At 40.8% G+C, this 27,649-nt stretch overlaps 1 protein-coding gene across 2 annotated transcripts in view; it reads right to left on the bottom strand.

Moving 5' to 3' along the window:
• Positions 1-27,649, bottom strand: part of ITPR2 (inositol 1,4,5-trisphosphate receptor type 2) — a 419,753-nt gene that overhangs the window by 252,333 nt on the left and 139,771 nt on the right. For both annotated transcript variants that reach the window (XM_072954773.1, XM_072954774.1), the window contains 3 exons: positions 6,800-6,993; positions 2,811-2,940; positions 761-818 (listed from right to left, as the gene is read on the bottom strand). In XM_072954773.1, the coding sequence (XP_072810874.1) occupies positions 761-818; positions 2,811-2,940; positions 6,800-6,993 (382 nt within the window). The remainder of the gene's footprint in view (positions 1-760; positions 819-2,810; positions 2,941-6,799; positions 6,994-27,649) is intronic.

The following is a 27,649-nucleotide window of genomic DNA, read 5'->3' as shown; positions in this document are numbered from 1 at the left end:
ACTCGAGATAAAAATCCTTTTGGGTTCCCTTGATTCTCCATCCTTGTCTTTCTTTGCTAACCAAAGACAATGCCACAGAAGGCTTAGTATAGAAATCTCTTTAGATACTCATGGGAAATGTGTCATAAAAATGAATGCCAGAAAATAACGTGTAACTTAGACACTTCACTTTTTTTATCTTTTGACTATTAGTTTCATTTCTGGAAAAAAGAGGGGAAAAAAGTAACCTAAAAACAATGAATTAGCAGGGCTCCTAATAGCAAAGGAGGGTAGTCATGGCAGAGACACTTTGTTTTCTTTAATCATAGATATATCCAGTTGGCAGAAAATTGCTTTATTTCTTACATATAAAGTTAATGATAATGCTGAAAGGAGTAACCTTCTTGCCTCAAGTTTCTCAGATTCAAGAAAGCAATGTTTTGCAAGATGCAGTGATATTTGTACCAGGGGAGTTAAAGGGCATTCATGTGCTGTCATTATTTGAGGAAAGAAAAGCAAAGAATTCAGGGGAGAGTTCAATATACTGATGTCATCTAGCCTGGGTTTTTTGTTTTGTTTTGTTTTGTTTTGTTTACCTAACCTAAAGAAAAGCTATGCTTTCTCTTCTATGGTCAATTAGCAGCTTCATTTCTGGCAGAAATTATGTTGGCAACAATAAAGGATCTAAACTTACATAGACAGAGATGAACAATAAAGTGTCAATAAAAAATTCTAAGTAAAACCTTATCCACGAGATAAACATACATAAATGTTACCGTACCTTCCAGCAAACATAGTTTCTGCCTGAGCTGCAATTTCATCTATATCAGGAACAATAGCTGCAAAGAGATAGGGCAAAATCCAGTCTTTATCTTTTTATCATCAGGAGCCACAATATTAATATTAGCGTACCGGAAAGTATTTTTGTCTTAATTTCTTTACGCCATAAAAGTCAATCAACACTTAAAAAAGTCGTAACATAGTTCCTCATATATATCAATATTTTAAATTGAAGTTTACATTTTAAAATGTAAATTGTTATAGTCAAAGATACATTCAAAAGACCAGAAGCATCATTTACAAAGTTACCTCATGTATGTAAATGTGTGTGTCTGTGGGTGCGTGTGTGCGCATGTGTGTCTGTGTGTGTGTATAATAACATGGAAGGATTTTTTTTTTAAAGAATCACAGTATTTCTATAAAGAACCTTGTTACTATACAGAACTTACAAACAACATCATCTTTTTACCTAAACTTGCTTACTTCTATAATTCCAGCCCTTTCTTCTTGTGGACAGGGTTCTTGTGTTTTGGTTTTGTTTTTTAATGTGAACCACCACTAACACTTTGAAGATGTCTATGATAAGTACACAATTTATTTCTCATCTCCAAAAGCATAAAAAGAGAACAGAGCAAGATATAAAAAGGGAAAACAGAAGTCTTCCCAGAAAGCTACCTCTTACGGATACAACCAGTGAGAGAGACCAGGTAAATCAGAGAGAACTGCTTTTCTGCTGACGCCCCTAGACTTTCCGTCCCACACTTCTTACTGACACTTAGAGCTCCTGTTTACAGAAGTCTGGCTTCTGAGAGCCAATAATTTTTATGCCGCTGTCAATGCAACCGCCAGCAGAAGTTTCTGGTTCTGCCATATCGTTCCTGGAAATAGCCCTTTGGGGTTCTACACTTCTGGGAAACATAAAAACAACACTGTTGCAAACATGCCAGAGAGACTTCTAGCTCAGGAGACCTTGACTCGTCTCTACAGACACGCTGTCTTTGGATGGTACCAAGGAGTCACAGCTAGCAGGATGTTTGGTCTAGCATCCATTCTAACTGCACACTTACAATCACTGACTCATTCCTGTCAAACAGATTGATGGACAAAGAAGAGGAGGGTTCCTGACACTGCCACAGTGGTTGCGGTTAAGAGAAAGTTTCGTATCTGTGTATGACTCCTACCCAAAGAAGAAGAATTCTGTCAACTGGCTAAATCTTTAATACACCATGGTTTCCAGCTTGCCATGACTGGCTTGAGCTATCCAGAAAAACAGTAATTTAATATTTCTTAAGTTTCATAGGGTTCTTTCTAGAGTCACAAAATTTTAATAATAATTTTTATGGTCTTATGTCATTATGCTCCTATACTCAGAAATAAGAGTGGCTTCGTTCTTACACTTTTTAAATATGAAAACCTGATATACAATACCCATTTACAACCACGCAAAGTAATAATAATAGTTTAAAAAAACAACACCTATACACAAAATTAAACCAGCATCCACATCGAGACCTCTGGGGAACGCCATAGCTTTCTTCTTAAATTGGGTGATGTCTTCCTACAAAACACCGTTCCTCCTGACAGCTGCATTTCACCCTGCTCTTTGATCCAGGCCAAAAAAAAAAAAATTCCCTTGGATTTTCACCAAAATAACATAATGCTTAAAAGTTTCAGACCCTGGAATTGGAAAGACCTCAGCAAGTATTCCTCTTTTGTTATTCTCATGACCTTTAGCAAGTAACTTAACTCTTCTGACTTTGGTTTTCTTATCTGTAAAATGGCACCATAAACAGCACCTCGACCTCACGGTGGTGTGAAGATTACAAAAGAAACGGCATGCAAAGGACTGAGCACCAGCAGCGGCAAACATCCTCCCTGCTGTTCTGGGCAAGTTACTTGATGTTCTATCTCAGTTCCTTCATTACACTGGTGGAGTTTATTTTGACACTTTTGTCTCATAGGAATACTTCATGTTTTAAAAACATAAAAGGAACTTTCAAGTCCTCAGGAAGACACCATACAAAGAGGAAACACTGTCACAAAGGAGATACCTGATGGCAGCAGTGTATCTGGAGAGCCACTGGCAGATGTCTCAGCATTTCCATTGCTCTCCCCGAATTCCTTCTTATATATTGACAGCATGTATGAGATCCTATAATCGAGTCTGACACTCAGAATAAACTACGAGAAACAAAAACAACATAAGTTTCTTTTATCAGCCTGCGATGCTTAGAAATTCAATTCATTACGTGACACCAAGAACAACATAACTATCGACATGCCACATGAACTTGTGAGAAACCTCATTGGTAAACTCGTCACACTTCAGCTGCACACGTGATAATCAGTCAGAACCCCAAGGAAAGTGATGCATTTCCATCAGCCACCGTCAGTGAAATCTCTAAGCAGTTTTTGTAAAGAAGAAAATGTGACACCCCCCCATGATTGCTCTCCGAATACTCCAGGTGGAGGTAACCGGCGGGTCTGGACGAAGAGGTGAGGATGACATAATTCCCTGAGCCTTTTGCAGAGTTTCCATTTTCTCTGTGAGGAAAGTGCTGGGGCTGTGACCCTCATTCACGCACAGGAAGGCCGCGATTTCAGCACCAATGGTGTGGACTCTGGCCACGCCACAGCAGGTCCTGGATCCAGGCTACCGAAGGGCAGCGTAAGTTACAGCGTCCAGTACACCAGGATGTGCCTGACTGGCGTCTGCTTCCCCCTGAGTCTGTACTGTTGCCCTGGTCACGGAAACTTAAGTGCCAGTAAGGTTCCCATCTGTGCCCATCACCGTGAAGAATGCAAACGCCCCAAGCCCAGGACTCTCAAGAAGTCAGTCATCGAGTTGGGAAAACAAAATATAGCACTGCTAACATAACTGGGAAATTAGCGCACGTCTCACTGTGGTCTCGAGTATAATGCCGATCAGAGAAGGAAGAAGTCTGGGCTGCCGACACCTGGGTGGGGACGGGAAACAGCAGAGAGGTGGTACCTTCCCTCCCGGTTGCCTGAGACAGGCCAGGGTTGGCCTCTGCTCCCAGTATTGTTATCAGTGTCCCCTACACTCGCTTAAGAGAGTCTCACTTGAACAGCAAACCAAAATGGTCATCTGAGTTTCAGAAAACTTGGTGTTTGGTGCTACCATCTAACCTTGTCTCTCACTGTCTCCGCCATCACTGTATCAGACCCCTCCCTCCCTCCCTCCCGCCTTCTCCTGCCCCCTTTCCCTCACTCTCTCTCCCACTCTCCTCTTTCCACCTGCACAGGATGGAACACCTGCCATTTCTCTTTTGCCTCCTCACCTTCGTCTCCCTGGTTCCCTTTACCTTGGATGCTCTTCTCGTCCACCCCATAATCACCAGCTTTGGAGATAATCCTCCAAGGTGGGGTTTGAATCTCTTTTTTAATGAAGCTTTCCCTGGTTCCTCAGTCCAGATCAATGTTTCTCCTTTTTGCTCACCCAACACCTTAGTTACACCTCTAGGTCCACAGTGGAATCCATCTCCCTACCCCACCCCCTCCTTCTCGCCCTCCCTCTCCTCTGCTAGACCTTCACAGTCTTCGTGGCAGTAACCATGCCCCACATCAGCTGTGTCCGGTCAAGATCAACAAACTTGTTGAGCCAGGTCCTGAGGAAGGTCCCAAGGGTACAGAAAAGGCTCCAAGGATATAAGACCTGCCTTTGAAGAGCATTTAATCCAGAGGGAAAGGCAAACACCGAAGAGAATCTTTTATTAACATGCTGTGAGCACTGCAACACATAGTGGCGGAACTGGTTCCAGTTAATAAGGAGATTTTCATTCCCAGAATAGGCAGATCTATAGCGACAGAAATAGATTAGTGGTTGCCTAGGGCGGGGGAGGGGGGGAGGTGCGGTGACACTGGGGGAAATGGGGTTACTTTCGGGGATGATGAAAATGTTCCAAAGTTGACTGTGGCAGTGGTTGCCCATTATCTGGGAATATACTAAAATCCTTTGGAATGGATGCTTTAAATGGGTGAATTGTATGGTATGTGAATTATAGCTCAATAAAGCAGTTTTTAAAATATAAAAAAGGCGGGATTTTCAAAGAAGACAGACCGTGGGAGAAGAGGGCTGAGAAAGGGCGTGGGTTTGGCGGCCCTGAGCAGACAGGTGGGAGCAGAAGCTTGACTGCAGGTGCCTAAAAAGACGGGTGTTTTAGGAGAAAAAAAAAAACCCTTATAGAGAACAAGTTATTAAAATATGAATTAGTGCAAGACTTATTAGGTTTTAAATGAAGATTGGTATTCAAGGAATTCTATTTTATAAATAGAGCCAAAATTGAAGCTTTCATCCTCCAATATATTTAATTATGAAAAATAATGGAAGGTAGAAGAAAAGGGGGAAAGGGAAGAATAAAAAGGAAGGCAGAGAAAGAGAGTGGGGAGACGGCTGAAGATAGATGGAGAAAGAGAGAGAAGTAAAAAGACAAAAAAAAAAAAAAAAGATACATGAAATGATGGAGAACAGAAAGGAAGAGCCTGAGGAGGCATTGCTGGCAGAAAGCAGGAGGCCTGCTTAAGGGACGTGGCTACAAAGACATTCTCGAAGGGACGTTCTAAGAAAAACATTCAAGAGCCACACACAGGAACACAAGCACAGTGAATCAGACCCAGACACAGAGACACAAAAACCAGAGTGAGAGCAGGTTCAACAAGAAATACATAAAGCACCCAAAAGAGAGGCTGCAAATTAAGCCAGCCCTCGCCCGCCCTGCATGGTGTCTCCAGCCCATCATTTTTCAGCTGTTAGACTGCTCTGGAAATGCTGCTTTCCTGTCACTGTTCCTGGGCTGAAACGAGGGCACGTATTTCAGAGGCTGTCCCATGAGGAGGAGGACGTTAAGCTGGGGGCCCATCAGGCCACAGGTCAGGTGATCGCTCGCCACCTTCCTGAGTTTCAGAAAGGACTGCTCAGTGATTTCTCAGGGTCGTGAACACAGAGTTGGGAGGCCTGCCAATTATTTCTCAGGGTTCAGCCTTCGGAATTCCTGGAGGAACTGTGAACCCTTTTATGATTATAAATCTCATTACTTTAAATAAAAATGTACAGACCTCTTTCCAGGACTACTAACCCACTTCTGGTACCTCAGTCTACATTAAAATATGATGGAGGACTTAGTAAATTGTATAGATCTTTGAAAACTCCAGGCTCCATTCTTCAAATCTGAAATAAATGCTATAATTAAAGAACCATAAAACTACTTTCCAAACTTAAAAAAAAAAAAGCTAAGAATTCATAGCTACAGGAATGAGGAATTTATCCACTAAACCAGTGGTTATGAAATAGCAATTTACCTCCTTTAAACTCATAGAGCTAGGCATTAGACTAGGTTAATTTAAAAATATATATGTATGTATTATATCTAGTCTCTTGGAAACAAAAATGCAAAGTGGGGGGAGGGTATAGCTCAGTGGTACAATGCATGCTTAGCATGCACAAGGTCCTAGTTTCAATCCCCAGTACTGCCATTAAAATAAATAAACAAATAAACCCAATTACCAACCCCAAAAAAGATGCAAAGAGAGACAGTCACTTATATAAAATGCTAAAACCAATTATTAACATTTTCTTGATAAAAATAAAATTTTATTTGAGTTTCTTGCTACAGTAAATCTATGTACATAGAATTGTATGTCCAATTCAATTAAAAATAGGAAGAGTTAGAATTCAATCTTAATTTTTCCTGCTCTGAAATCCTACTTAAATCAACGTAAAATTAAGTCAGGGTCAGTACTAAATGAGAAAATACATATGAAAGAAATTATGTCAACCTCAAAGCCATCTGCAGTTGTTAGACATCATTAATATATTTAACAGGAATGAACATATGTAATTAATATGTTACATGCTGTCAGTGGGAGATTTCTTCCCAGGCTTATAATTAACTTCAATAAAATTAGACGAATAGCATTTCAGAATATTTACATAGTGATCTGGAATGGAACGTGTAAGACATTCAACCAATGAGCACCACTGGGTGTTTGTCACCCCTCACCTCCCAGTTGGGCCCCGTACCTGTAAGATCTCAATAATCTTCAGTTTGGTGTCCATCACGGTGATGTCCTCTTGCTCGGCGGGCGTCCCCTGCTTGCTGGGGAGCAGGCTGGGCTGAATGTCAGGCACACTCATGGGAAAGATGGAACCCCTGCTGAGCACCATCTGGGTCATCATCTCTCCCACCCCATGGATGGTTCTCATGACATTGTTTCCTGGAACGAGAAAAGTCCTTAAGTCAGTGTACAGGCCACCTTGGGAAACAGCAGCTACACCCATTTGGCCACAATCAGACTGGAAATGTAACAGAGAGAGTACCAAGGACAGGAGAGAGCGTCAGCACTGCTCAGGCTCTTTCCCTGCAGACAAAGTGAAGAGAGTGCAGGGACATTGCAAAATGACAGGTTTTAAAAGTGAACATTTACTCTCCTCAGAGAATGTTTTCATACATGCACCCCAGTGTTCATAGCAGCACTATATATAATAGCCAAGACAAGGAAGCAACCTAAATGTCCACCAACAGATGACTGGATAAAGAAGTTGTGGTATATTTATACAATGGAATACCACTCAGCCATAAAAAAGAATAAAATAATGCCTGAACATCGTCATTCTAAGCCAAGTAAGCCAGGAAGAGAAAGAAAAACACCCTATGATATCACTCATATGTGGGATCTTAAAAGAGAGAGAGAGAGAGAAAAGAGGGCACTAATGAACTCACCTACAAAATAAAAACAGACTTGCGGACATAGTAAACAATCTTATGGTTACCAGGGGAAAGGGGGTGGGGAAGGGATAAATTTGGGAGTTTGAGATTTGCAAACGTTAGCCCTATATATAAAAATAGATTAAAAAAAACAAATTTCTTAGGTATAGAACAGGGAATTATATTCAATATCTTGTAATAACCTTTAATGAAAAAGAATATACGTATTATGCTGTACACCAGAAATCAACACATTGTAACTTCAGTTAAAAACATTTTTTTTCAAAACCAAAAATTTTTCAAAATAAATAAATAAAATAGAAAAAAAGAATAAGCTTTTCAAGTGATGCACAGGAGGTGAGCTGTTGGTGACTCTGACAAAAATCCAAATCAGGTCCTTCTGGAACACAGTAAGCCCTACCAACCATCATACCAGTAGGGTCTAACTCCTACAATAATGAAAAAGAAAGGTAATTAAGCCCTAGGATAAAGTGAATTGCAAGTGAGGAGACAAAGATTACATGCCCAAGATCACACCATTCTGTTTAAATGGTGACTAATGCCCTAATCCTACCCTCAAACCAGGGGCTTCTTAGCTTTTAGCCTTGCTCTCATAATGCCTGTGGGAAGAGCTTGGGAGGAGGATTTTTACAACTCCATTTTAAGGGGAAAAGAAACATATCTGGGGAAGAAGCAGGTTTTAGCCATTCCTTCATCAATCTGAATAGAAAACCACACTTCAAAATCCACAGAAAGTAATTATGTTTGGGAAACGTATCAGTGACAAACACGATCTTTCTCGATAAGGTATTATGACTCCTCCTCTGCATCTTCTCTTGAACTTAGCTTCTCATTCTTTCGTCCGCCAAGAAAACTGCCCTCGCACTCATTCCTCACACTGACCACAAGCAGCCGTAGCCAAGGACCCTCCTGACACCGCTACCGTTTACCTTCTCCAGCCTGACCGCGTTTCTCACTTCTAAAGCCCTGCAGCGGGCGGCAAGGACTCAGAAGAACAACTGTCTCCTTTCCTTTCAGGACAGTGGTCTTTGCTTCGTGGGTGTTCACGGAGCTTTGCGTCAAGCAAAGCCTAAGAATCTGGCAAAGAATTTTCCTTTCCCCAAATGTCTCAGGGTGTAAACCAAGAGAAAGGGGGATGGAAATAAGATGGGATGAGACAAAACCCTCAGCTCCAAGTGAAGAGCATAAACTGTGGGAATACCTACAGGACTGAAAGGCAAACACATAAAGAGAAGGAAAATATTTAAAGGATGACTCAAGAGAATCTTCACGGCCCTGTGCACAGACCACAGTTACCAGCAAGCCACTGGTAACCAATATTATTTGTATGTTGCGAAAGGTGAAATGTCTTTTAAAATTCATCACCGTCTCCAAGTATGAAATTAGTATACACAGAAGAGGATGGTGCTTAAACAGTACATTTTTGAGTAGGCAAAGAAGTAATATTTTTTTCTAGAATGGCATCCCTCAGGCAGAAATGAATTTGTGCTTCCATTCTGAGGGTCTAGGACCTTTTATTACACTGCTGTTTGCATAAGCCAAAAAATGGGGAGATGAGAAAAAAAATATATATGGAAGGTAATTTCTAAGTTTGGACAAGGTTGAGACAAAGGATTGAGACAGCCCCGTTTTCTGTCAGAGTGACCTCAGGGCAGAATTGTCTGTGGTTCTCAAACAATCATAGCAGCTGAGTATTTCCAAATGCCCCCACTCTCTGCTACGTGGGCTGCAGGGATGCACATCTGGCTGTTGGCAATGGTTTGGGGTCATCCATGTTCAACCAGGACATTATCCAAGTCTCGATTCCAGTATGTATACGTGTTAGCCTCCAAGAGATGCTTTCTCACCACTAACACATAGCAGGCTCCTCTGTTACTCGTACCCTTGATTCACACAAAAATCCTTGGCACCCAGAGTGTCTGCATCTTATTTACATTTGCATGGAAAATAAACATTTAATCCAAATTATTATTACACACGATGTTAGCCCAGACAATTCTTTCCCCCAAATATAGATCCTGTCACCAAGAAATTAAAATCTAGAGGCTAGAACCATAATAATACATAACACGTGTTGTCAATGAGATGAGATGGTTCATTCCCATTGTACCACATCCTTGGATGCCTGTGGCACATGGTTGCCACAAAACTCTCCTAACATCGCCATGTATAGCCAATTCAGAGTTTGCAAATTAAAAGATGCTATATTTTCTAGAGTTGCTTAGTGATGAGAAGGGCTTAAATTGTCAACTATTACAGCTCGAAAAACCTAAGTCAAATGCCACAGAAATCACAAATGTGCATGGCTCCCAGTATCCATTTTTCCACAGAAAAATGTCTCATTCTGGACTGTTGAGATACGTCAGAGGCGATCAGTCCTCGACATGCAACAGAAGAAATCACACTATTTCTCTTCTTAACCATAATTAGTTAGTATCACTGAAAAGCTTCCAGTGACAAGGCTATTACAATGTAAATCCTCAGAGAAAATTCAGGTTTCTATGTCTTTTAAATTAACCCAGCAGCCAGAATTTGGATTTATGTATGAAGTGTATTGAGATGATTTGAAAAAAGGGAGTCATCTTTGTTAAGTAAAAGTACAAAGGAAGGAATTGCTTAGAAACAAAAGCAGATCGACTTTCCAGGTTCTTTCATTACATAACTGTCCAGATATTTTTTACTGATCCTAATTCCCTCGGGAGAAAACCTCAAAAGTAAGACAGGTGTCGTCTTACCAGAAATGGCGACTGGGAATATGGGTTGAGAGTACATTGCTTTGTTTCTTTGATGGTTCCGATGAGCCAAGTTTTCATCACTAACTCCAGAGACGTGAAAAGCAATAAGGAATTTACATAACACTAAAGATGTGCTGACTTTCACTTGACTTTCCCCTGTTCAGAAGTCATTTTACTGACGGTGATCATTAAGAGGTTGAACAATCCTTAGCAGCTACGTGGATTTATAGACAGTGTAAGAAATTTAACAAAATTTTATTTGATGGACATTTACTTTACGTCCATTGGTGTTTTATTTTATTTAAAGTCATCTTTATCTGTTATCTCTATTAGAAATACTTTTCTCCTTTGAACACCTAAGAACAAAAGGGATCATTTGAATTTTCCAGTTTAGATTTTAGATAGACACTTCTGAAACCTGCTATGCATTTATAAGAGATAACAGACATACAGCATAAGGAGAGCTCTGTGAATACTTGTTCACAGCAAGTTTCTAAGTTCCTTGATTTTGACCACCGAAGTCAACTCTCAGTGTTTTACAGTAATAGAAGCCAAAACATGGATAATCCAAAAACCATTCTTATTTCTCTGAAACCTATCTTTATAGTTGGATTTGGATAAATATGCCTGCCGTTATAATAATTCGTGTGAAACAGAATGATGTTAAACCATCAAGACCTGATTCAGGAAGTCTTCCTCCTCCTTACTGCTCAGCACCTCCCTATAAACCTCCACTGGCTGGGAAACGCCCACACTCCCTCAAACTAGGGCAGTTTTCTGTTTTGAACACTGGATCAGTGCTTCCTCCCAGTGGTTAGGGTCTGGGTTATAAAAGGACTTTTATGTATGCAAAGAAAACAAAAACATTAACCCAAGATTATCACTAGCCTTACTTAAGCCAGTGATTTAAGCAGGGTAATAGTTAACATGGTATCAACCTGGATTAAAAAGAAAATCAAGGTTTAACAGCCTAGCGGACAACAGATAACCGGCACTCCCAGTTCAAAGTTAGATGACAGTATTCTGGAGAGCTGGATGTCCAGCCCATGTAGGGTTTTTAATCCACGTGTGGGAGCTGGAGGCAACTTGGTGTTCCTCTGCCTGGAGTTCTCTTACTCAGGTGGCCGCTCGGCTTGTTCCCTCAAAATCCCTTCTGATTTCTGGTGCAATGTCACCTCCTCAGGCTTCCTCCGGCCACCCTCTCTAAAGAAGGGCTGCCATCCCTCTGGATCCTGCTCTTCGTTTCAGTCAGGGCATGAGCACCATCTCGTATCACATTTGCATTTGTTTATGTGTTTATTGCATCCCTCTCTCCCCCCAGAAGGAATGTAAGTTTCACGAAGACAGGGAGTCTGCCTGGTGTATCGCTCTGTCTGCAACACCAGGAACAGTGCCTGACACACAGTAGCCATTCAACAAATGCTTGTTGGATTATTGCACAAACAAAAAATAAAGTTGGATGAACATTATTAAAAATCATTATTTTATAAGGTTTGCATAAAAAGTAGGTATTGTTCTATTAAAGGTAAGATGCATCAAGGGGAGGTTTTGCTTGCTTTCTTTTCTACTTTCTGAATTTTCTGAATTTTTTCAAAAAGTATATATAATTTCATGCTACTTAAAAAACTGTTTGCAGCGGGGGAGGTATAGCTCAGTGGTAGAGTGCGTGCTTAGCATGCACAAGGTCCTGGGTTCAATCCTCAGTACCTCCATTAAAAAATAAATTTAAAAAACCCAAATTATCTCCCCTCAAAATTAAAAAAATAAATTTAAAAAATTGTTTAATGTATTTGCTAAAAAGAAAAAAAACATTTAATGCCATAGATAACAATGAGGTGAGGAAAATCATGGAGTCTGACTTTATCAAGGGTATTATCACAACCTGTATACTCTGCAGGCCACATACACCCCTCACAGCAGGGTACGGAGTTGGGGGGACCCGTCCCATTTTACACAGCCAGAAAGTGACAGGACCTCGGATTCAGGTCAACTAATGTCAATGTGCATCTGTTCCCCACATCATGTTGCTTCACTGATAGGCCGTCACCTTACAAGTTTCCAAAGATTTTATATAAAACTCAGAAAACCTACCAAATGCAGAAAGAAACTATCCTAATTAAACAGCCCCTGTTCAGAAAGTATTCATTAAGTAGCCAACGTTCATCTGGCCACATACTAGGGACACCAGGCGTTCCAGGCACCAGGGCAGGAATTTATACACAGTGAATGTTAGCTAAGGAGACAGAAAGTATGTCCCCCCAAATTTAAGAACTAATACAAAGCAAATGAGATAGTAATAGTACCGCATGGACAGTATGGCTTAGGACAATTTTTTTAATTGGTTAAAGCATCTTAGGTGAGGAGAGGGACAGCTGCTTCCCTGAAGAGATACAGTTTTGAAGTAGGCTTTGAATGGAGTCAAGGATTTGAGTAGATTCGAGCAGTGTGATCTTTCTCAAATCGCTTCACCGTCCAATGCTGAGAATCGTAATCCTAACAAAATATGTCGCAATTCCTTGAGAAAATAAAATACGTGCAAAACAGTCATGAAGAACGAAAAGTATCCTAAGATTGTAAGGTATTACTTCAAGTGAGAAACGGAGGACGTGCAGTGTTCTCACAACACTTCTGAAAAACAGCTCTTCTCCGCTTTAATATGTTCTATATGACAGTGTTCACCACCTTACTAACGAGTCTGTGGTTCCATCACATAATCCTAGCTCATAATCTCTCACTCTATGGCATGGCCGACACAAAAATTTCACCTCTAAAAGGAGAAATCTTGCAGAAGAGTGGTTTACAAAGAATACTCAATGGACAAAGCAGGGGAAATGATACCTAATTTTCTTCATTCTAAATAAACGCTCATTGAATACCATGTGTCGATAAGCCTTTTACAGATTCCAACTTTCCAGGAGCTTAGAAATAGAACAAAGCAAAACCTACTGAAAACATGCTACTCAAATATAGTAAAGCTATTCTCCATCTTTTTTTGAATATCAAGTAGACTGCTTAGAAGAAAATTATTTCCCATCCCACACCCTAAAGAAGTATTATTCAAAGGATGAATTGAAAAAGCAATTCATACAAAACAGTGGTTGAGTTCTATGTCTTATTTTGGATTTCATCACTGTCAAATACTGACAGTCATTTCAGTATTCCAAACCTCAAGATTTTATTCTGATTTGCAGAAATGGTCTTTAATTCTTAACAGCTGGCAATTCAGGCAATCAATGGGTTTACATACTATTTTTATAATTGAGATGAAAATTTAAATGCAGTACAATACACAGATCTTAAACAACAGGTTTTTAGCAATTTGGACAAAGAAGGACATACATCCATATAAACCACATATCCAGATATTCGAATATTTCCATTACCCTAGAAAGCTCTCTGTGCCCTTTTCCAGTTAATCCCCTCCACTCTCCCCTTCCCCACCTCCACCAAAAACAACCACTCCTCTGACTTACCACACCATAGAGCTCTACGCTGAAGAATGTACAGTTTCCTAGGCATGATTTTAGTTAACTGATCATAGCCAAGGAGTCCTATTAAACCAATCATTGCTACAGTACGGAAGGACCTCTAGTTCCTTGCTGCTCTGTTGTTGCCTCCACCAGGTATTTCTGTCAGTGACGAGTGAAGTCAGAGGTAGCACGTTTTGCAAATGCAAAGATAACATGAAACAAGGAAGGGTAACTAATATGGTGAATGACTCCATCAAATCCCAAGACTCCATCAACAGGTTGAAAACTAATGGGTCAAATCCAACAAGGTAAAATCAAAATATAAAATGCCCTGCCACTTGGGTCCAAATGAAACCAACTCAAGTATGTGATGTGATATTAATAGAGCACAAACTAGAACTTCCGTTGTGTCCAAGTTCAACAGAAATCAATACTCTGTCATCATTACCAAAAACACTCACGTCCACTTAGACTGTATGGTGAAAGTGAAGTGTTCAGAACAATTGAGAAAATAACTGGTTTGCCTCCATCCTGGTCAAACCAACGACCCATCATATTTGAATGCTAAGAGGATCTTTAAAGGAACTGCAGGTGACTACAGAGAGGAGGAGACACTCAGGTGGCAGGCTGGCCATCTGCAAACAGAAAGAACTGACGGGTGGGGGTCATGCTAGATTTCAGCGTAGCTCCAGGGAACACAAGTAGGGTTGCCTGTTGGAAGTTAGAGGGAGGCGTCCTTCGGATAACCTAACAAAGAGACCTAATATTTGGAGCTGTTGGAAATAAGTACAGTAACCTTAGTGTAGGTCACTGGTGGATGCTCTTGACCTGAAATTGAGGGAACCGAGGAGCCAACCTCAGTGTATTAACACCTTGAGGCATCAGATTCTGAGGCTCAAACAGTCTCTACAGTTGGAGGAAATAACTGGAGCAGACAGAAGGTGAGGACAACCTGGATCTCTGTAGTCCTTCTCATTATCTGTGAGGTCGCCTAAGTATTGATTCTGCCTTATTAACTCAATTTGGTAATGTCAGTAGTTCTTTCTGATGCCAGGAGTCATTCACATCACTCCTAGGGAACTCCACAGGTTTCAGAGTCATTTTATAGCTTAAAGAATAAGAATAAACTCCACATCAAACCAAATGTGGTTTGTGATTCATCCATTGTGCAGAGGATACCCTTGGGAAACCCAAACCCCAAAACTACAGACAATGCATTTGTTTCTCACACATCCTAGAGAAAGACAGACAAACCTAGAATCAAAGACTTCTGTCTCTACTAAGTTAAATTAATTACATAGTATAATAAAACTATTTTTATGTATCATAACTTTATGTGAGCAACCCCTGATGAGAGAGCTGTAAGGAAGTTACAGAGCTGCTTCCTGACTTAGGGTAGTGTGTAAATTACTCATGCATTATGCCCAGTCATGCCCATGAAATTTATTAACCTACACAGTTCACAAGTGACTATTTGAACCATATTATTCTGCTGAGATGGTGCATCAGAGATCACTTAAAAGGTACAACATTAATCACCAAAATTGCAGAAACAAAATATCAGAAAGTATTTTAACATGAACTGGCATTTGTCATATTATTTCTCATTCATTAGAAGTCTGGAAAGCCAATTAAAGGTGCAAAAGTAACAAAAAAAGACAATCATAAATCTAAAATGTCACGGTCTAGAAACTATTTCAAATACATACATATTTATAGAAAACATGCAAATTACATACATTCATCTAACGCATGTCACTCAACAGATATTTCTAACAGCTGGCATGCATATAATAATACATTAGGCATGGAACAAGTCAGCTATAGAACCAGAAACAGAATCTTTTCTCATAATTTTTCCGCCTACTTTGGTTCTCTTACTCAACACATTTGAATCCTTATTATTGAATTATCTGGTAGTAATTCTAAGAGTCTTGGAGTCTTTTGTAAGTCTCCTAGGAAAAAGGGCATAAAAAATAATTACAAAATCAAAAAAAAAAAAGGCGCAAACATGTATTTGGAATTTTAGGGTCTCTAAATACATTTGTCCTTCAAATGCATGCGTATCTATATAAGGCATGTCACATCCATCCATCCTGATGATAAGTGAGTTATGAAAGTATGCATGAAATATAGAAGTAGCTCATAGAAAGGTGCCCTAAGGATAAAACTGTTTAGTCTTACTGAGGAAACAGCAAGAGACAGAACTAGAGACATTGAATGCAGATTGTGAAGACCTGTGGGCACCAGCTTAGGGAACAGGCTATTATTCTCTAGAGGTGACAAGACCTAGTAAGGGGTAGAGAGCACGGCATTCAGAAGGATCCGCATGTGGGAATGTGGAGAAAGAACCAAAGACAGTCAGGGGAGACCAGCAGGGAGTAAAGAGGAACATTCAACTTCAAGATATTTAAGTGGTAACATTTTTAAGGCTTGTCATTGAAACTGTTTCTGAGACAAGCCAAACAACGGTTCCTGAAGGCGAGATTCTTGGTTTAAAAAAATTCTTTTTCATCTGGGCTGTAAAATCACCTCAAGCTAAATCAAAACTCCTTGGTAAACACCTACTGTTCTGTACTAAACTTTCTTGGGGAACTTGGAAAAAGTAGAAAGCCGGGTCCCTGTAGGTGAAGAAGCCATCTGTACAAGACAGCAGCCTAACAGTAGAAAGGACAGTCACTGCGGGGCCGTGGGCTTCTGTGAAGAAGGAGAGAAAAAGGAAAAGAAACCTGAATTCAAAGTTTGGTCCAGCAAGCTACACACTGCAGAATCTCAGGCAAAGTATTTAACCTCTCTAAGACCCTATTTCCTGGACCAAACGTGACCAAACTACCTAACTTGCTGGACTGTGACAAGGATTAGGGATAAAAATATGCAAGATCTAGAGGTGTGCTAGGTGTTAAATATAAATAATAGATACCTTTTAATACATAAATAATAGATTACCCTTTCATAGTAACCCTTTCCCAAATGTGTGGCCTGGCCCATGGTAGAAACTGTGTGAAGCAGCCACATTACACAGTTACTCTCTGCCTATTTTTATAAATGTGTTTGATTTTTTTAAAGGGATATGATCTGGTGTAGCTCCTGTGCTTGGGACCCTCCTGATAATACGGAGACAAAATTAAACTCAGCAAGAAAAAAGCCAGCCCACTCGGGCACCACTGATAACGAAGAGGAAACCTGACAATTACAGGCAGTTTTTTCTAAAACTTACAAAAGCTTAAGTAGAAAAAATATATATAATAAAAGTGTAAAAGACAGTATCCTATAAGCCAGAAAGGACTCAGAAGTGCAGTCAGCATAGCACAAAGAACCAGACTCAGAAAATGGCAGAATGTCAGGGAAATCGTCCCTCTTATCTGAAGACGAGGATGCCAGGAAAGACTTGCCGCCCAGCGCAGGTTTCTGATGCCAGTGATTCTGGGGCATTTGGAAGTAGGCAGCCTTTTGAAAAAAAAATTTTTTTTTATCTCTAGAACTTTGTTGTGCATTTAAATATCTTAATGTTGTTTTCATTTGCCTCCCAAAAATCTCTGTTTCTGATAAGATCCCATCATTTTTATTTTCCTTCCTAATCTCTATTTCCTATATGATCTTAATCCTGACCTACAGTTTTCCCAGTCATGGTACTTTTCTGGAAGACACCTGTGGTGGGTGCTGTGATGGTCCTGCCCGGATTTCCTTTCAAGAATGAAAGACTATTGTCTGAGCAGAAGGACGGCTACGTGGCAGACAGCCCTCATAAGTCAGCTCTGTGGGGACTGGCTACTCAGGAGAGAGTTGTTTCAAGCAAGACCACACCCCATTCCAGGACAGCCCACAGGGGCATAAAGACACAGCTCCCCCACTCCAACAGGAGACAATTCTGAAAGGACATCCCAACTTCAGAGTTCCCAGAAGCTCCTGCTAAGATTGCATCACAACTCAATTTCTTCCTTGGCCCAATCCTGCTTATCTCCCTTCCATTCCACCAACGTTGATCCTCTCAGGCTCTCCCTGATAAACCTCCTGCATGCTCATCTCTGTCCAGAGTCTGCTCCTGGGGAACACAACCTACAGAAAGGAACCGCAAAGATCCAGGGAGGTAGCTGTCGGTGGAAGAATCAAGGCATTAGAAGAACACGCTCAGTTAGCATAGCGCACAAGCACAGAGAACAAGAGAGACCCATCACCACGGACAGGACTGCACACATGCCTCGGCCTCTTCTCTGAATCTACAGCTTCATTTACTAGAAGCGTATGATGTGGACAGAGAGAAGGTGGAGGCAGAAGGGAGAAACATATGGGAAGCAAACAGGTGTGAGGAACGAGAATGGATGAGACAGCTGCCTGATGGCAAGGAACAGGCTGGAAGCAGAGAGAGGGAAGACAGGTAGAGGGGCAAGGCCATCTAAAAGGAGCATTCAATACCTTGTCGTAACCTCTACTGGAAAAGAATATGAAAATGAATGTATGTATGTCTACGTACGATTGAAATATTATGCCATACCCCAGAAACTGACATATTGTAACTGACTCTACTTCAATAAATAAATAAGTAAGCAAAAATAAATAAAAAGAGCATCTCAAGAGGCAGAATGGGGGTGGGAAAAGTTAAGTCCAGAAATCTATGAGAGAGCCATTCAAATGACGACTGGTAATTGTGGCCTCTTCCCCCTGCAGGTCAACCTGGCTAACGCTGCAGAGGACTGTGAGCTCTGCTCCGAACTTGAGTCCTTTGTCCAGACCTGGAAAGAGCTCAGCCCGATGAAACATTAACAGTAACACTGGAGAAGGTCCTTAAAATGAAGCTGCCTGGACTTCAGTTATGGTCTTTGTACTAAACCTCATTTCCGTTCTTTCTCATCTGTCACTTCCACGTATACATACACCTCCTTGGGTCTCCCTTGCACCCGGGTATGTCTTTCTTGCTTGTTTTTTTGTGTGACACACTCAATATTTCACGTGAGCTAAGGGCTCTTGGTTTCAAGGCATTCTAGCTGGTGTCTTTACAAAGGGCAATCACAGCTCTTAACCAGAGGACATGCTTCTTGGGTATTTGCTAAAAGGAGTGTTTTGCAATACACATGAAAAAGAACACCTTTTAGTGAGCAAATGAGAATGACATACGAATCGTCAAAGAATCACAGTTTCAAACCGAAAGAGACCACAAAGATCACATTTAGACTAACCTCTTAATTTTACAAAGGAAGAAACTATTTGCTGGCAGATTTTTTGCTGCAAATAGTTGCTTCCTTTCCCACCCATATAACACCATTAAAAAAATGTTTCAGCTCCACCTCCCGTCTCCATCTCCCTTCTCCCTTTTAACAGCAACTATGCTGCCAGAAAAAGCATTTTAAGGTGGATCATGTGAAGTCCCAGCCGAGGCAAAAAAAAAAAGTTAAATTGAAGCAGCAGCTGGTTCTTTGCCACTAGATGGGGCGTTCAAGTGCCCTTACCCTCTTCTCCCAATCTCCTGGGGCAAGAGGTGCTACGAGGCATTCATACATCCAGAGTGCCTCTCACTCCCGCCTCCTTATGTCTTCCCTACCCTGGGATGGGCCCACAGGGCTCCATGAGTCTCCCAATGCAGCTCGTATCCTTGTAGGGCAAGAGGAAAATTTCAGGCTGGCGCGGTCACCTATATTTTACTCTCTAAGACCAAAGGCACTTCAGCTCCAACCCTGAAACCTTACAGTGCGGGGAGGGTAAGTAGCTCAATGGAAGAGTGCATGCTTGGCATGCACAAGGTCCTGGGTTCAATCCCCAGTAACTCCATCTAAAAAAAAAAATTTTTTTTTAAAGGTAAAACATTTGAAACCTCAACGGAAAGGAAATCCTAAAATTAAAGGGAATTCTCCAATGATTTTTTTTTTTGGTGATTTCCATTCTTCAATATTATCACATATATGCCAGAAAAAGAGATTATCTGGTTACTGACTGGGAACAAGCCCACATTTCAAGGCTTGATTATGGAAACTCCCAAGAATTTGGAGCTGTGAAAAAGCGAAATGATAGATGATCAAAAGAAACTATTCAGCTCTTGTTTGGTCTCTTGGTAGCTTTCTGATCTGTTGTCTTTTCAAACTGTGGTGAGTTCAAGGGTGGGGGAATAATTGTGAAAAGAAACGACAGTGGTGGCCTAGACACCCTAACTGGCCCAAGTTTTACTCCGTGGTTAGACTTTTTTTTTGCTCCATTTTGGAGATTTAAATTTGAACCCCAATTCCATTCAAACAACAAACAGGTAAATGAAAGGATATTGACAGGATAACTAAATAACAAATTAGACCTGAACCATTTCCAGACCATGTCTCTGCTCTGTTCAAATGGAGGCGATACTCTCACCATCCGGAGGTAACGTGCTGTGTTGCTCATTAGAAGAACGTGTAAGGAGGATTCACATTAGCCCCAACTATGTAAACAACTTTCTGACAGAACAAAACATACCCAGACACCTGCAATAAGTGATCTTAACTAATGATTCGTACAGACACACCTCAGAGACATGGCAGGTCCCATTCCAGACCACCACAACCAACTGAATATCAAAATAAAGCAAGTCACATGAATTCTGTTGGCTTCCCAGTGTATACAAAACTTATTATTTACACCCTGCTTTAGTCTATTAAGTTTACAATAGCATTATGTCTAAAAACACAATGTATATATCTTAACTAAAAATGTATTCTATTGCTAAAAAATATCAACTATCATCTGAACCTTCATTGAATTGCAATCATTTTTGCTGGTGGAGGGCTTTGCTTTGATGTTGACGGCTGCTGACTGATCAGGGTGGTGGTTGCTGAAGGCTGGGGTGGCTGTGGCAATTTCTTAAAATAAGACAACAATGAAGTTTGCTACATTGATTGACTTCCTATCATGAACAATTCTTCTGTAGCTGTTTGACAGCATTTTAACCACAGCAGAACTTGTTTCACATTTGGAGTTGATCCTCTCAAACCCTGCCACTGCCTTACCAACTCAGTTTATGGAATATTCTAAATCCTTTGTTGTCATTTCAACAATCTTCACAGCATCTTCGACAGTAGATTCCATTTCAAGAAACCGTTTTCTTTGCTCATCCAAGAGAAACAATTCTTCATCCGTTCACAGCAATTCAGTGACATCCTCAGGCTCCACTCCTAATTCTCTTGCTGTTTATACCACATCTGCAGTTACTTCCTCCACTGAAGTCTTGAACCCCTCAAAGTCATCCGGGAGGATTCTGGAATCAACTTCTTCCAAACTCCTGTTAATTTTGGTATTTTGATCTCTTCTTATGAATCACAAATGTTCTGAGCAGCGTCTACAATCAGAAGGCTTTACAGAAGGTTTTCAATTTACTTTGCCCAGATCCATCAGGAGACGCACCATCTATGGCAACTACAGCCTTACAAGATGTATTTCTCAAATAAGACGACTTGAAAGTCAAAATGACTCCTTGATCCATGTGCTGCAGAGTGGATGTAGTGTTAGCAGGCATGAAAATAACATGAATCTCACTGTACACCTCCATCAGAGCTCTGGGGTGACCAGGTGCGTTGTCAAAGAGCAGTGATATTTTGAAAGAACTCTTTTTCTGAGCAGTGGTTTAAATAGTTGGCTTAAAATATTCACTAAACCACGTTGTAAACAGAAGTACTGTCATATGGGCTTTGTTGTTTCAGGTACAGAGCACAGGCAAACTAGATTTTGCATAATTCTTCAGGGCCCAAGGATTGTCAGGATGGTAAATGAGCACTAACTTCAACTTCAAGTCACCAGCTACATTAGCCCCTAATAAGGGAGTCAGCCCGCCCTTTGAAGCTTTGAAGCCAGGCATTGACTTCTCCTCTCCAGCTATGAAAGTCCTAGATGGCATCTTCTTCCAATAGAAGACTGTTTCATCTACACTGAAAATCTTGTTTGGTGTAGCCACCTTCACGAATTATCTGAGCTGGATCTTCTGGATAACTTGCCAAAACTTCCACATCATCACTTGCTGCTTCACCTTGCATTTTAATGTGATAGAGATGGCTTCTTTCTTTCAACCTTGTGAACCAACCTCTGCTAGCTCCAATCGTTTCTTCTGGAGCTTCCTCACCTCTCTCAGCCTTCATGGAACTGAACAGAGTTAATACCTTGTCTGGAGGCTTTGTGGCTGGGTTGATCTTCTGTCTAGACCACTACCACTTTCTCCATATCAGCGATAAGGCTGTTCCCCTTTCTCATCTTTCGTGCGTTCACTGGAGTAGCACTTGAAATTTCCTTCAAGAACTTTTCCTTTGCATTCACTGCTTGGTAACTGGCTCAAGAGGCCCAGCTTTCGGTCTGTCTTGGCTTTTGACACGCCTTCCTCACTGAGCTTAGTCACTTCTAGCTTTTGATTTAAAGTGAGAGACGTGCAATTCTTCCTATCACTTGTACACAGAGGCCACTGTAGGGTTATTCATTGGCCTAATTTCTATACCGTTATGTCTCAGGGAATAGAGGGGCCCAAGGAAAGGGGGAAAGATGGGGGAATGGCAGGTTGGCGGAGCTGTCAGAATACACATAATATTTATTAAGTCAGCCAGCTTATGTGGGTGTGGCTAGTGGTGCCCCAAAACAATGACAATAGCAACATCAAAGATCACAAATCACCGTGACAAATATATTAATAATGAAAAAGTTCAAAATATTGTGAGAATTACCAAAATGTGACACAGAGACACAAAGTGAGCAAATGCTGTTGGAAAAATGGCTCTGATGGACTTGCTAGCCTCAGGGATGCCACAAACCTTCAGTTTTAAAAAACACAAAATCTGTGAAGCACAATAAAGCAAAGTGCAATAAAAGGAGGTCTGCCTGTAGTAGTATCAACCTTGGATTGTATATCCTTCTGCAAACATGAAGAAGAGCGCATAATTTCTTAAATAAAATAAACTTTCACAAGTCTATTGAAAATACCCAGTTATCAGCTGGTGTATGCATTTGCTTTTAACTTCTGTACAGGACAAAGAAGAGCACTGATTGACGTAATCCTTCGACCCAAAAGATAATTACACTGAATGGTGCTTGTGCATTTTAAATCGCTGAGAGTAAATGATACGTATTAGGCAAAGCAAATTGACTGAAAAACATAGCCTGCTGGGAGTGCTTACATTTGTTTGAAAACAGTATTTCTTTTCTGAAGTGAGGACATAGCCAATGAAGGGTTGATGGCTGATAGTTCTGAAGATCAGAATCTTCCATCTCACTAGGAAAGGCCAGGGCAGTGTCAGCTCCCTGTGCCTCCATGTGAGAATGCCTGGAAATTTTTCTGAATGGACCACCTCTAGGGCAAAGAAATGAGAAGCTATTTCTGAGCTTAAAAATTTCTGCTGAGTGTGCCAACTGAAAGCCACTGTGAGCAGTCACAGCCTGGGAGCAAGACTCAGACCCCCAGCTCGCTCTAGGATGAGGAAAACCCCCAGGGACAGGAGGGGGGCTGTGCTGTAACCAAGGACCCAGAAGATGAAAACTTCTGTAACTGCCACTTTCCAAGCCAGCCATCCCCACCGCCTCAAAGACTCATCGCTAACGTCTAAGCCTACAGGGTTTCCCAGAAAAAAACACATGAATGCCGTGTGCACAGCCTACTTAAGACAGGCGCCATCGAGGCTGGCACGGACTGGAACTCCAGGAACCATAAGCCTTTACCTTCTCCACATGCTTCTTTTTCTGCTCCCCTGGGTCTGACCTGCCAAACAACGAGCAAACACACTTCTCCGAATGTCTAACCCCAGCTGTGCTGGAGTGAAACTCATAAGCGGGAAGCAGATCAGAAGGATAAAAAAAAAATAAAAGACATAGTTCTACTGCACACAATTTTCCAGACACAGTATGAGACAAGAAAACTGTTATCACTTACTGAAAAGAGCTAGTTTGTCTAGCAACGATGCTTTTAAAATTACCTCCTATTTTTCAAAAATTGTGCTTTGCAAATGACTTCCAATTAAAACTAAAGTTTGACTAAAATAAGAAAACAGAATCCAAACTGTTTGAAGATAAATGAGCCAAGATGATGCTACGCCGGATACTGTAATGGCAACACTCCCGTGGCTCCCTGACTTGTCCTTGACAATAACAAGTCGTTTTTCCCCAGGTACTTCCCGTAATCTGGGATTTCCTCTCTGGCATCAACCTCTGTCTCACCCTGTACCACAGGAATTTTTCCCAGGCCTGACAATTCCTGTCTCCACATTTGGAGATTCCAGAAATGTGCTCTCTCTTGCTTCTTTTGTTAAGAATTTATAGGGTCTAATTGGACTTTTTAAGGAGTTTACAGCCTAGAAGAACTCAGCCATAATAACATGCCTCCTAGAAGCGTTGCAAGATAATGCTGTAAGTTGGAAATCATCTTAGATGTAACAAATCATTCTCCTATTTGGCTAATTATTTAAGCCATTAACTTTTCTGTCGTGAAATACTTTCAGGTTTATGGGAAGAGTTGCGAGAATAATACAAAGAACTCTCATAATACCCTCTGCCCACATTTACCAGATTCACAAATTCTGCCACATTTGCATTCTGTCTACACACACACACACACACACACAATATCTTTCCTGCACTATTTGAGGGTTAGTTCCAGACACCATGACCATTTAACTCTCAATTCTTCAGCAAGTATTTGCTAAAAACAAGTACATGCTCTTACATAACCACAGTCCAGTCCAGCTATAAAATTCAGGAATTCTGATGCAATGCTACAATCCCTATTCCAATTTTACCAATTGTGCCAATAATGTCTTCTGTAGATAATGATTTTCCCAATCCAAAACCATATACTGTATTTAGTTGTCATGTCTCTTTAACCTCCTGTATCCTGGAACAGTTTCTCAAACTTTCTTTATCTTTCGTGACACTGACATCTTTGAAAAGTTCAAAGCAATTGTTCTACAGACTACCCCCAAATTTGTATTTGTCCGACAATTCTTCAGGACTAGCTGGAGACGATGAATCTGTGTCAGTAACACTAAGTAGGTGATGTCGGGTCCTTCTCTGTACTTCACATCTATGATGTTGCCTTGCCCTGATTTTGTTTTGTTCTTTGTAAAAATTTTCTTTTAAATTCTGTATTTTGTTTACCTAGTTTAAAGAAGGTCTCTGATTGATGTCCTACAGAAGTGTTAAATTTTTTTTAAAAATTATGAACCAAAATTCTGCCCTCAATAACAGTTTTTCTTAAATATTAGCTCATTGGACTAATAAATAATCAAGTGGTGCAAAGAATATGAAGAACTAATTTCTTGCACTTTAATTCTTGGCAGCGTCAGGTGAGTTAATTCATCACCCTGAAGATGCTTTTCTATATTGGCACTTGAAAAGGAAACTTTTTATAACACAGTGTGGAATCCATGCACAATCCAATTACATTTGCATATTGGCAATTTTTATGAGTGAATGATGCAGCCCTGTGAGGTACATTCTTTTCTATTTTATATAAGGCAAATAAAGCCACGTGCTTTTTCAAATGTATCTCAAGGCAATACTGACAAAAAGTATAGTACCCGTTTTTTTTTCTTGCGAGTATAAATACGCTCCAAAGAAATCTGAATCAGATTTAGATTGGTCCTTCCAAATGTATGTAAGCACTGTCCTTCCAAATGTATGCAAGATGATGACATTAGACACACGTTTAACATCAGTAAAAGCAAAAAAGATGCCTTGAGAAGGACTTTCAGAGTTGAGAGAAACAAAGAAAGCCCACCATACAACTTCTCTCAGGGGTACCACGTGTAGTATAATTACAATTGTCATCAAATCGTGCTTAACAACAAACTATATTTTCTCACAGTTTATATTACATACCCAATAATAGCAATGCATGAAAGAAATGGTTTATCCTCTCATTTGCAAAGAGAAGAGACCTTAAGACTCTAATCCTTAAGTTGAAATTAATTTCAGTACACCAAGAACCAGAATAACAGATTTCAAGGATATTTACTACCAAATAGGGAGATGAAAATATTCTTCCAGATTCCAAAAATCTAACCAAAGTCCACAAAACCCTTGCAACAAATTAGGAAAGTGCACTTCCCCAAATGAAGAGCCACCACTCTCCACGCCATACTGGTCTCCAATGGAAGGGAAGGTTCATGTAGAACACATCTAGGTATCTTCTATCCACACAGCAAGAAGTTTCTTAGAAAATTTAAATTGGCTGATGACACCTCTCATGTGCTACTTTTTATACTGGAATAGAACTATGGTGTTTCATATTTCACTAATGGAGTAAAACTGAGTGTCAGGGTCAAGCACAGGCCACACTACATGGAAGGGAATCCATGTAAAACCACTGAACACATCAAGCACTCAGTGAATAGTAGCTACCGAGGAAGCATATTTATTTATATAAGCCAACAAATGATTAAAATTACTTTTCATTTGGCCTCCAGGACATCCTTTCTTCCTCTTTACCCACAAGCACTCCGTTCTGTTCCAGTCTCTTTTGCTGGCTCGTCCCCATCTCATAGTTCAATATTGGAGCTTCCAGGATTCCATCTTTAGACATCATTTCTTCCCAATCAATAATCACTGCTGTGGTGATCGCATTCAGTCTGGTAACCTTGAAAGTCTCCCACGTACTCATTCTCACATTCATATTTCCCACCCTGACAACACCCTAAGTTCACTCACATGTCCAGCTGCCATAACATTCCCCCCCACCTCGGGTGACCAATGGGCATTTCAAACCTGATGTGCCCAAAGAGAAGTCAATTGTCCCTCCAACCCCGCGGATCCACCAATCTTTCTCATCTCAATAAACAAGGGCTTTCAAAAGCCAGGAATAATCTTTGACTCTCCTTTCCTTCCCATTCCACACCCAAGTCCTATCAGTCCGGACTGAACCATTCCAAATCCATCCACTTCTCACCACCTCTACCACTATGACACAGTCCAACACCACCATCCAGTTCTGCATCAGCCTCGCTGCTGTGGTCGTTCTAGCCCTTGTGTCCACACAGCTTCTCTCCACTGTCCAGTCAACATGATCAAATCCTATCAGTCCCTTCTCAAATCCCTCTGAAGCTGCCCATCAAACACAGGATACAATTCAAATTTAGGGAGGTGCCAAGATGGTGGAGTAGAGAGACTTCACAGCTCGCCCTTTCCCACAGATACACCAAGAATTACATCTGCAGACCCACTGAATCGCACAGAACACCTACTGAACTCTGGCAGAGGGTCTCTCACTTCAAAATATGAGAGGATTCTCACAAAATCCGATAAACTACAAGTTCATACTGTACAGCACAGGGATCTATATTGAATATCTTGCAGCAACTTATGGCGAAAAGAATATGAAACGAACACATCATGGATGACTGAAGCACTGTGCTGTCCACCAGAAACTGACACAACATTGTGAACGGACTGTACTTCAATTAAATAGTAGATATACACATATACAAAAAGTTCAAGGTCAAAGGCCTGCAAGTCTCCACAGTCTGGGCTTCTCTGACCTTCTCTCCTGCTGTGCTCCCTTCCCTCACTCTTCCTGGGCCAGAATGGCCTTCCTGCTGCCCTTCACACAGGTCAAGCTTATTCTGCCTCGAGGCTGTCTTCCTCGATGCATGCAGGTCTCAGCTCAGGTGTCAGAGAGGTGGCCCCATCCACTCCAGCTAAAAATCACTGCCCTTCCCTTACTCCATCACACTCCATATTGTCCTACTTGACTTTTCTCCATAGCATTATCCGATGTCATATTGTCATTCATTTGCTTATTATCTGACTATCTCCCCCAATGGGGGTGGGGAGGCATTCTGCCTATGTATTTATTTATTTATTTATTGTCTGTCCTCCCTGTGGCTAAGGATTTAATGTTGTTCATCACTTATCCCAGTGACTAGAATAGTGTCTGGCATCACAACATTGTAAAATGATTATAAATCAATAAAAAATGTTATATTGTTAAAAAAAAAAATAGTGTCTGGCATGAAACAGT

The sequence above is a fragment of the Vicugna pacos genome, chromosome 34, assembly GCF_048564905.1.
Source record: "Vicugna pacos chromosome 34, VicPac4, whole genome shotgun sequence".
In the NCBI taxonomy this organism is placed as follows: domain Eukaryota; kingdom Metazoa; phylum Chordata; class Mammalia; order Artiodactyla; family Camelidae; genus Vicugna; species Vicugna pacos.
Note: the sequence above shows the minus strand (reverse complement) of the source record. Positions and strands in the feature narration are given on the sequence as shown.